Genomic DNA, 12,249 nt, shown 5'->3' with positions numbered 1-12,249 from the left:
CAAGGAGACTATTCCATATTAATGCAATGATGCAGAAGTCGAATCATTTATTTCGAGAGCCACATTTTTTATGATATAGATTTTTAATATGTATTTATAATGCGCGAAAACTATAGTCTGTTAATTCCACATTAAATGACATGTAGCATATTAAAGTTAAGTTATATATCCACATGGTATTACATGTTATCTTTTAAGATGGAAAGATTCCATTTCCAGTACATGACATAGTCAAAAGGTGATCAAAACAAAGTGTTAACGCAAGTATATTCAAGCTTCAGTGGTAACATGTCTGCTTCGTTGGCTATAAGTAGCATATTATCTATATTCTATACAAACAATACATTTGTACAAATCTAAATGATTGTAACTCAACAAAACCAATTTCAGCATAACACAGCCAATAAAAATTCGTATCCGTCACAAACAAAATTTAATTAGTTTATTCAGGTTTCCCCTATTTGTATTTATTCCGTACATTGTCTATAGACAGTGTCAAATATTCCAAGTGTATTATTATGGGCCAACATATTTCGTCTATATAAATATTTAATTGTGAGGCGAGTGGATAATTTCACAAAAAAATAAAACGAAATTTGTCTCATCCAATGCGGATGACAACAAATAATTTGAATGAAGAAAAATATTTGTGTAATCGCATATAATTGCCCAAAAGTGTTATTATCATAAGCATTTAATATTTCAGGAGTTCAATAAATATATAATTGATTATATTTGACTATTTCACTGGGTAATATCAGATAGTTGTAATAGTCAAATCTGTTTTCAGTAAAAGTCGCAGTTGTATTCTCCATTTTTTTTCTCCAGTCCATTTGCATGCAACCAGTCCTCGTAGTAGGAAACTCTAGTGAAAAGTCCAGGAAACTGACCGAAGTTGTCAAAGCAATATCCGATTGAAACAATTCCAGCAATATACCATTCGCAACTGTCACATCTTTGGCATGCCAAAGGGCCACCGCTATCACCCTGCACACAAAAAATTCTTTTCTTTCATTGTTTTGCTATTTTCCCCAAAGAGAATACTCGATATTAGCGTATGTGTGTTTGTAACTAATTGTCAAATTGAATTTTCGCTATTTAAGAAAAAACTTGTACAATTTTTTGTCTTTACAAAAATATTTTTAAACATTTACATTCTGAACCCGGACAGAAATAAAAATTTGTAAGTTTTAAAGCCTCCATGCTGATTCCTGAAACTACATTCTAAAATTCGAAATTAATAAACTTGTAAGGGTAGTTTACCTAACCTCCATTCATTACTCTTCAGAATCAAGTTTACGAAGATTTATAATTTTTAGTCGAAGTGTTCGGCCTGCCTTTATTAAAATGCACAGAATGAAGCTGTTGTGTATACAAGAGCTTACACTCACACACAACGTTGTGTTATTTCTATTACTAAAAGAATATATTCTTGTCTTTTGGCTCGATTGGGAAGAATAGCTTTCACAGAATATGCATTACTTACGTTACAGACGTCTACTTCTATATCTTCGCGATTTGCACAGAAGTGTGGTCCTTTATCATAATCTGGATCCGGGCCGAGACAATCTTCAGCCGATCTAATATCCACGGCTATTTCTCGTAACTTGGTTTGTACATCTTCATCTATTAACGAAGCTATAACAAAAGTTGAATATAAAATAATATTGTCATCGATATGGTCAGAGCTAAGCTACGTTGTAACGTTGGACTTAAAGTTGTCCTGTTTTTCTGTCGTCGCATTTGCTATATGGCATGGGTTTTTGAACCTTTTGGCTACCCCGCCTCTTACCCTGTATATACAAACTTGCGCTTACTATTTTCCGAAGACGTTTAAAATATTCGAGTAGCAATTTGTTTTAATATGCAGGGTGAAACAGTATTTTGAATACCACCTTTCATCTTCAAGCAAGTAAACCGCCTCGGTCTCAAAATTGTTTTGAAATCATTTCTCACCGCCAATTTATCGTCAAGTTTATTTTTGGCCGGGAAAACTTCTGCGAGCGAGGATGTCGCTAGGCACAGTCCTTCAACGATATTTGGACTGCCAATGAGATTTGGAATGATGTATGATATTAGGAAATTTGAACAACATAAGTTTAAGTTACATGATTTCATCTTATATTTTCGATTAAATCATCTTCATGATGAGATATTATGATATATTTACATATTATGCGATACTTGAAGAAACTCGTCCGCATAATTATAATTTATGTGGTGTGTGTGTGTGTGATAGTAAAATAAAAAGCAATGAGACTCACTTAATCCCCATCCCGTAACAATGCACCGCTGACCGACATGTACAATTTCACCTTGAGGCAGCGGAAGAGGTTGTATGTTAGAGCTGTCGGGAACTTCTTCTGCCAGCTTAGTTGATTGTATAAATTTATTTAAATTAGAAACGATACACCAGGTCAGGAGAGAATAAGTATATTTAAATATTCTCTCGCCAAGTATAATTTGCATTCAATAAAAATTGATGATAGTAACGAGTTATTGCTTAAATTATATATAAACCAGAATTTTCTACATTAAGTCGTTGGTTGTTTGCCTGAAGGCCACGAGAAAAGACCTTCACTAAAAAAACACCATTTGCCATGATATTAATAACTTATTGCAAACTGACTGTGATTTGTTCAATTCTTTAACTGTAATGGATGGTTTTATCAAGGTTTATATGAAAAAAAATATAAAAACTTTTTACAACGAATAATCAAGAGATTAATGCTCAATTGTTTCCACGAAAGTCAAAACCTTTTGAAGACACCAACTTATGGTGAAATTGTCATATTTCCAGTATACCGTTCTTCCAGACGCCCTAATTTTACAGACAAATATTTTGTTTGTTCCATACACCTAAACATCGGGACAATCTTGGAGAAATGTACAGTGAAAGATTTACCAAATGGTGTCAAATTCAATCGGTAATACTTCCCATTTTGGTGCTTGCCATAGAAATATGAAATATGCTGCGTCTCAGCCAAGAGATATCTAATTGAAATTTTCATCCAGAGCTAGAAAGCATCGGAGATTATTTGATTTGGCTGACGTGTCAAATTCAAAAAGTTTAAAAAATGCGGCTAACGAACATGACGTGCCGTATTCACAGCATTATTGGTAAATTGCAAAGTGAAGCATCGATTTTGCTGAGCGAATAGACGGGCAGAATTCGATACAGAAATATTTCATTCTAATATAAAGAGATTTTTAATTTTGGGCTAACTAACCTCCATCAGCATAATGTCGCTGTGATACTGTACTAGGCCGTCGTAAACAAAACCCTCGTGAGAAATTATATTTGAAACATCGATCTTTACTATATCATCACTCTCGCGATCATAAGAGTTCATTTCCACATAATAACTGACGCCCCTGAAATGACGTGAATTCATCAGTGATTTGGTGATTTCAAGAGTTTTCGTTAACAAAACATGTTCTTATAAACTATGAATATTATATGAATTTGTTATTAAATACAACCAAACGCAGCTCGACGTAATGAATGAAATAAGTTAAAAACTATTATGGTTGATCCTGCTCCACCAACTATGACAACAATCAAAATACAATAACAGCATATGTATACAATATAATATCGATATTTTCAATAACGTAACAAGAGATTAATCCTCGAATATATGTACACGAAGATGAAAGGCCGTATAAAAGTGTTTCAATATGCCATACCATGCCACTAAACAAACTGCAAAAATTTGCTCAAAATATTGGCTCGAATAGAACTAAGTAATAGTTTTCTATGGCGACTCATTCCATTTTTCAGAACTGTAAATTTAAAATGATCGGTTCATTAGTTTCGGAAAAAGACGATTTTAACATAACAAAAACAATTTAACAGCATAATCCACATTTAGATTTCAACCAAGAAAAAATGAAACTTTTTTGGTTCCAGCCCTGATCTGATTTAAATTCAGGAGGCGCTAAACGATAAATTGACGAGTTTTGTAAGGAAATCAATGTCCTTTTTAGATATAGTTTTACTGAATAAACATATCCATCTGAATTATTCTCTATTCCATCTCTATTATTCTGCTATCTTTTGCTCTGCATGACAAGCATGCAAGTAAACAACTCAAAAGGATTTTATAACGCTACTTACTGGAATCTTAACGGGTCTCTGGCAAGCAGACAATGAGCGGCAGATATAACATGTTTTTTGCTTACTAGTGTCCCGCCGCAAAATGTTTTAGATCCGCCATAATTTCCGATAACAGTGACCTAAATAGAAAAAAAATAATTCGTAAAATTCATCATTTTCGTAATTTAAGATGCACAAATTAAGCTCAAAAGAAAAATTTGGAAAGTGTTGAGCTGTAATTAGAGTCTTTGATTAAATTCCGGCCTGTATATGAATAAAGAATCAACAATAGAGGTTTAACCTTACAGAACTGCTGGGTCGGATAGCATACACCATACAGAGTAAAACCCAACACCAAACGCCAAAACTGCCAAGAATTTTTGTACCGATTTACTACACAATTTTACTTGTATGATTTTATGAATACTTCCGATTCTAAACTGTAAAATAGATAGACCGCTTTATGTTAAACTGTAGTCTGCTCGATCACTGCGATATGACGGCACCGTGGAAATTGCAGCCAAAGTTTTAAGTTAGGAAATACACCATGACATTCGGCTAAAATGGGATTTCTACAATTTTGAAGGGAATCTGCCTCGTGGCTTCTTTTTCTAAGTAATAGTAATGCCTACAATTCGTTCGATACGTTTCAAAATACAAATTCTTCGTATTTTATTTTTTGTTCTTTTTTTTATACCACGTTTTGTATGTCCTTCATTTCAAACAATAGTTATCTACAATAGCCAACCCTTTCAACCTGTGCAAACATTGAAGTAGTGTTGTTTCGCCGATATGAAAGTATTTGTTTTTATTTATAAAGTCACAAATGACGAAATAGAAAAATAATAATAATACCATCCACGGCCATCGTCCTTCTGCAGCTTCGTCTCCATTAACAATTCTTTGAGCTGAAGTACTGGACACACTACTGCCAACACTTTTGCAACAACCGTCAGATTTATATCTCTTTTGATAGCCATTGGGACAACGGTCTGTCGCGAAAAAATTTTCACGTTTTATCATATACTATAGTATATATGATATAATATATACTTAGAGTCTTGGTTGGGACAGAAAAATACTATTTCCTTTAAATGCTCCCCTCGATCTTTCGCTCTGTAACATTTGATACATGAAAACAGTACCTCTCCTCATGTCAGTAATTTTAGTTGTTTTGGAAGTTTTCAAATATGGTATATGGTCCTAAATGTGATAACGAATAGATAAACAATGCATTGGTGATTTTGTCAAAGAACTAAAACACAGTATTATTTCAAAGAACACAGAGTATTACAGATAAAAGAAATAAATTTACTCACATCGCAAGCATTTTGCACCTTCCTCTCTTTCCGGACAAAAGATGCATTCAGGATCACGATTTTCGCATTGGGCAAGGCTTATGGAGCGGTCCACAAAAGGAAAGCAGTTGACGGCTTCTTTAGCAGCGCAAGTGATTGCTGTAGTCAGATAAAAATTGATAATGATTCAATCAATTTGAACTCGACTTTCTTTGGAAAGTATCAAGCAAATATACAGAAAGTTTAGATAAATCGCTTGAAAAAGTGCATACGGTATGGAAGTATACACAGTTCCTTAGTGAGTTCAGTTGATGAGCATACCATGAATCACGGTTAAAGCTCTACGATTTTTATTTCAAAATCAATGTATTAAATGCACAACAAAAAAAATTACGAATATTATATTTTGTTGCTGACTAAGGTCAAAGCTCTGCAAATTTTTTTTTTCAATATCAATGTATTACATGTACAACAAAACAACTTACGGGAAATCGTCGGGGGATCAAGAATCACAGAATCTGCAATATTGGTGGAATATTGTTAGTAAATGACCGATGTAAAAACATTTTGGTAGCATTGGAAGATTTCAATTTTTATTTATTGGTTCTCCTTCATCTTTTTGTTACCTTGATATGTTGCTTTTCTATTTTGCTGTTCTTTTTTCACAAAATTTTTAACTAGATTTTCAAAAAAGATGACTAGTAGTAGTATTCTCCTATACGTGTGATTCATCTGTTGTTCATAATTCGGAAATCGTATATTGTACGACGAAATTCAATTAGACATGAACAAACAGTACAGGTAGTGGAAAAAAATGATTCCGCGAGATTTTTCGACTTGCACTCATAATTTTGAGCTGTGTATAGGTTTGGTTTTATGAATAAACCAAAACCAGATTGCATATTGCGCAATATTTCAGATTTATGTGAAAAATGATTTATCATTGAAAATTGAATCGCACGGAAAAAAATGCTAGAAGATTGAGACGTCATTGGAAATTTCATAAAAGATACCAGTGTGTTTTTCTTATGTATTTGCCTCTACATATTTTCACTTGTACTCAATTCAACTCGATACTAGATGCAAATTCCATTGTATCTACTTGAAATTTATAGTTCTTATTACTTTCTTTTTATGTAGAAGTTGGTATTTCGAAACTAGAACGATTCCAATTTTTATATCATGATTATTCTTTGACCAAGATTTAGTATTATTACACATATACCGCTAACACATTTGAATCTTGGGTTTTTCTTGCACCAAGAACATCCATATATCTTTTTGCACTCTTCAGCATTTTCTTTTCCGCGTTCTCCTTTCCAGCAATTGTGAGCTTGTGAAGGAACATAGCTGCAAGCCAGACCTTTAAAGAGCAAATTGTGTTATTCCTTCTTTTTATTTATAGTTTACGGTCATTAATAATATCGGCGCAACAATTCCGGTTGATCTGGTACTTTTGAAGCAATAATATAAATATAATATTCATCAACTCTAGTAACCGCTGCTGACTGAAAAATGCTAAGATTTTAATTTTTAAATCTATTATAAAATTGCTTGTTGCAGAGACGCAGAAAAAACTGTAAAGTTAACCCAAAATTTCCTTGTTATACTATTTCGTAACTTAGAAATTTTGATTCACGAACAATTTGTAGTCAGAGTTACTAGCTTGCCATCATCAGGGAAGCCTCACCTGATCTCTAATGGACTGTAAAAGAACAAAAATGTTGTTTTGTTATTTCATTGTAATTCATTGTGAATAATTATATCGCACCTTCAATACATTTTGGTTTTCTTTCGGGACAATACGAGCAACCGTTTTTACGACATAAGCCCCTCTTTCCTTTTGAGAAACACTGTCTTCTTTTTATGTCACCAGCAAAGCAGTCGTCCACGTCTTGAACAAATGGGAAATATAAGTAAAAATTTATTATACGTTCAGTTTTGTGTATAGCAGTGTTGAAATAAAATTTCTCTCGGAATATTTTCATCCTCAAATTAAAAAAAAACTCTGTCTTATAATTACTACATTTAATACATCTGTGAGGGCCAAAACAATATAGGGAGGGTATCGAGAAAATCCATTTGCAATTTTAAATGTTTTTAAGACTTTATGAATATCCTGTATAACTAACCATGTAACAACTTACGTGGTGCTGGCATAGCTGTAGGTGGCGGGAGTGTCGGTATGTCTTTGGGAATCACGGTATCTGAAAAAAAAAATGGGATTCATTAGACATTAGTCAATGAACATAAATATTACAATACTATCTACAACTCGCAGTTTTTTTTATTATTTTGGTGAATAATATGATAACAGAACAATTCATTTTTCTTGTCAGCAAACACTTTTTATGCTTTACTCAATATTCCAAAGTCAAACTGTCCACATTGGCGCAAGTTGATTATATAGCTTGACATTCATAGCCTATAGTCTTGGCGCCCAAAAACCACACGAAAGGGCAGGATTCGTAATTTGTTCCCTATTTTTGAACCCAGAAGACACTGTTTTTATTGGCATATGGCATCAAGTTTCCCGAAGTAATTATTTTAGAGTGACTCAGCTTCGTTCTATTTATAAAAATGTGTAATTGATGATAATACAGAATGTATTACCTTTAACACATTGTCTTCCTTTGGGATTTCTTGCACACCATGAACACTTGTATAAACGAAGACAGTCTTGCTGGTTCTCCTTACCTTCACCTTGCCAGCATAAATCTTCGTCTGATGGTTCGAATCGGCATGCGATTCCTTAAAAAACGAATAGTCTTAATACTGTTTAATTACGCAATCAAATTATGAGTTTAAGATACCAACCAGTGACTTTCAAAGCAAACGATAAGGTCATACTATACACAACTTACTGAATAGACAGATTCAATCAGGAATTACACAAATCTAACTGCTAGATTACGTCTGTAGCTACATGACCACAATTGTTGTTTTGATGTAAAAAAATTCAGTCTTACGCTGGTCGGGGAGAGAAAAGAAATGAAGATGATATGTGTCAAAAAATATTGCTCAATCTATTTTTAATGTGAGCTTTTCAGGGAAAGCAGGACGTTATTAATGTGGCTAATATCCATCCACAATCCAATATTGCAATATTGTTTATGCTGCTTCATGATATCTTTATGAAAAGAGTATTTAATGGATAAACTGAAGGGGGGGCAGGCTGTAAGTCTGTAAATCACGGGCGTCACCGGGAAAAGACAATACTATTCACAGCAATACCTTCAATACATCTGGGTTTTCCATTTTTGCAGTAATAACAGCCTAGTTCGGCGCATTTTGTAGAGTTCTTATTTGCCTTTCCTCTGCACAACCTTCTCTCAGGCTTGAGTTGGTCACAATTATCAACAAACGCTAAAAATGAATGATTAATAATGCATCATATGGTTTCTTTCTTAACGCTGATAGGAATGAAGGTCTCATTACCATAGTCCGACGACTGATAAAAAAGTAGGTTCGGACCCCGATATCAGTACACTTTCCGATTCAGTAGTAAAATCTGAACTTTAATTTAATTAAACTTGTTGAAAATGTATAGAAATTAATTAAACTTTATCAGAAATTGAGTTGTCACTATTGAGTTAACTTAAAACCATTACTCACGCTGAGGCTTCGGAAAATCTGAAAAAATGTAAAAATGAAATTTCAGGCAGTATGAAAGTATAAAAGTATATAATTTATATATAGAAAACTTCGGTATTAGTATAAAGATTTTGAGTAGTTTCTCGTCGCTTTTTATCAAAATTTATGCAACACACTGGAAATATCAACATTGAACAAATTAATTTGCGATACTTAGTATCTAATACTGTATTGTTGCATATTATCACTGTTTTGACATAGGTGAGTGTTGTCGTTTTGAGGGGTTTTCTTGTAATTGTTATTTGCATTGGTCTAAAAACCAAGTATCTAACATATATATATAAGTGTAAAGTCATATTGAATCGATGTATGCCTTTGTTTGAAATAACATGGCTTAACATTGGCACAACTGGATTTTATTCACTATCTACATACAGAGGTCTCAGAATATATTTTGTTACAAGGCATCAACTATAATCCCGAACGCCTATTTGCCAATTCATAGTGTCTGTATTACGGCGAAATATACAGGGAAAAGGAAATGATTTCATTCTGTAAATAATTGATCTAATAATTCATTAATTTCCGCTCAAATTCTACAAACACTGATTTGTCACAACAAACAAACCATGGAAAATGGTTTGTCTAGACTAGACCAAACTAGGCCGAACATAAAATGTTAGCATCTCTTCTAATTGAAATTAGGCACCCATTTGCTTTAGGTAGGTGGAGCTGTAATTGCTACCAATTATCGTATCAATATGATCATCAAAAGCTTATTGTGTTTCATCTTATATGAATACTTTACACAATTTTTTTAGCGGCAGTCTTATCGGGAAATAACACGTTTGTGCTATAACTTGGTATGGGGGGAATCGATGGCATACTATGAGTTGTAACATACCTCAGAAGTTATCATATGTAGAAACGTTGATCAAATGATTACAGTAAATATATTTCGTGAAACCATAGTAAAATTATTTGTTAATCTGAAAGGTTTCATCCTAAAGACACAATCCCTATTTATTCAGGATAGCCGAGTGCATTCTACAATTAGTACACTCCATCACTTTTACATTTCCACTAAATTATAATATTCATGTAAATTATTTTAGACTTTTCAAAATTTATTATTATTTATTAAAAAAAAATTAAGCGCACTATTCATGATTTTATTATCATCATACGTAAAAATAAGAAGATATTTATAAAATTTTCACTTAGGCCTTGTTTCTCTTGTAGGTGGATCAACATGCCTCTTATAAATGTACAAATACAAACCTATTTATGATGAAATGTTTAAACATCATGTTGCATAGAATTCTGATGTGATAAAAAAGCCTCACCCGCATTAAAGTGACTGGTGACCGCCAGTCCAGGATGGATTTCGAGTTTATATTGAAAATAAAATTGGTCAAATTTGGGAATAACGTCATGTGATCGGTACAAGGAGAATGAATTGTCTTATACAGACATAATTCGTACCTTGAGCTCGCGTCAAATAACTCCTCATTCGGAGAGACGTTTTGTACCTTCATCTTAGTAAAGCACTCATCTATTTTAAGCGTTGGCCATGTGACAACGGCTCGGGTTCCAAATAGCGACTGTCATAACAGCGACTCCATAATAGCGACGTAATCAAGTGAAAGAATGTCATAATGGCGACCGCATTAAAACAGCGACTGCTATGATAGCGTTAGGGTTAGTCCAAATAAAATGTTGTTTTAAAGTCTCTTTTGGTTTAAATCTTTCACTACGCAGTGTTTGCCTGTTTGTAATAAAATTGGTCAAATTTGTTCACGTAAAAACGTTATTTTCGTTAAGCAATAAATTTAGGCATCAAAAAACAATAATATTCAATTCATATTTCAAAGTAAGTCAACTTCGTTATTGGGCTAATTTCGGATCAGATCAGGTTGTATTTTGGGATTCGAACGAAAACAAAATGAGTACATTAACAACTTTGCAGGGTTGAATACTTCCCGATCTAGCACAGTCAACTAAACTTATATCATTGCAGCTGATGCCGTATAATATAAACTTCCAAAAAAATAAATGAAATATAAAACTTTTCTAACCTCGAACACACTTGTATTTATCATTATCTGGACACCAAGCACATTTGTATTTTACGAAGCAATCATGAGCATTTTCTTCTCCTTCTTTGCCTCCCCAGCAGTTATCAGCTCCAGTAAGATCAGTTCTTTTGCAGGCTTTTCCTATTTTTGAACACAACAGTCAATTTGACATTTTTTTTTCTTAATTTTTTTCAGATATAAACGATTTATTGTACATAAGGTAATAAATTATCGTTAAGCACTTGGACAACTATATAAAACATTTGTATATCTTACTTGCTATTTTTTACAATAATTTCCCAATCGAATTAGAAATTCCTTTCACTTCCAACCTAGTACCTTCAAGTTTGCCTAATTTTAACTGCATATAAACAGTTGTGCGTTTCGATGGCGAGTCAACTTTTCCAACTTTGATCGTATCGTAACTCGGTTTCTATTGCAAGACATTTCTGACTGACACAATATTAAACGAACCTCTTATACATTTTGTTTCGTTTGATAACCTGTTGGCTCCACACATAAAGCATCCCTGCTTTTCACATTTAGATGGCTGCCCACCAGCAAAACACCTCACTCTGTCATCTCCTCTTTGATCGCAATTGTCAAGAATATCATGACTGTCTGAATCTGAAAACATGATTCTCAAAAAGTAATTGTTATTTTGAAGGCTAATAGTATGTTTGTGAACTTTTCGAAATGAAGGTTGAAACAACACATTTAATTTATAAATTTTTTAAATTATGGAATATTTCGACAAAATATCATGTACCACATAACCAGACAATTTTATTTTATTCCAGCGATATCAGAATTGGAATAACGAATTGCACTTACAGGTTTGAGGTAAGGATAGAAGCGCGAACGCGATAACAGGTATGAGTATAGTTGTTGACATCTTCGTTCGGTTAACAAATTCAGCAGGGAGTCTGAATCTTATGATATATATTGACGAATACAGTTTATATATATGTATTCATACAGCATTAGAAATTCACAAGCTTTTTCGAAAGAATGCACACACACTTTCGAGCGGATTCTTGGTTCGTCTGCAAGGTATTCAATTTGTCATCTACGGATGTTTTGAAATATTATTCCACGTTTCCACGTGTGGCGAATCATGTTATGTATACAATTGGATATCCTGAAATTTCGTGCGCAAGTGGACGACTTCCATGAAATA

At 33.4% G+C, this 12,249-nt stretch overlaps 1 protein-coding gene across 1 annotated transcript; it reads right to left on the bottom strand.

The window, feature by feature from the left end:
• Positions 1–61: 61 nt before the first annotated feature.
• Positions 62–12,013, bottom strand: LOC120331387 (uncharacterized). Its single transcript, XM_039398457.2, has 17 exons — positions 11,904–12,013; positions 11,544–11,696; positions 11,070–11,210; positions 9,013–9,030; positions 8,632–8,763; positions 8,011–8,148; positions 7,545–7,604; positions 7,169–7,291; positions 6,623–6,760; positions 5,883–5,915; positions 5,419–5,556; positions 4,955–5,091; positions 4,121–4,239; positions 3,231–3,375; positions 2,265–2,370; positions 1,487–1,638; positions 62–987 (listed from the first exon to the last, which is right to left on the bottom strand). The coding sequence occupies exons 1-17, from the start codon at positions 11,962–11,964 to the stop codon at positions 787–789; spliced, it is 1,995 nt and encodes a 664-aa protein (XP_039254391.2). The 5' UTR covers positions 11,965–12,013; the 3' UTR covers positions 62–786.
• Between the last annotated feature and the right edge of the window lie 236 nt (positions 12,014–12,249).

This window comes from Styela clava, chromosome 6 (assembly GCF_964204865.1).
Source record: "Styela clava chromosome 6, kaStyClav1.hap1.2, whole genome shotgun sequence".
In the NCBI taxonomy this organism is placed as follows: Eukaryota; Metazoa; Chordata; class Ascidiacea; order Stolidobranchia; family Styelidae; genus Styela; species Styela clava.
The sequence above is the reverse complement of the archived record's forward strand: the minus strand, read 5'-3'. Positions and strand labels throughout refer to the sequence as shown.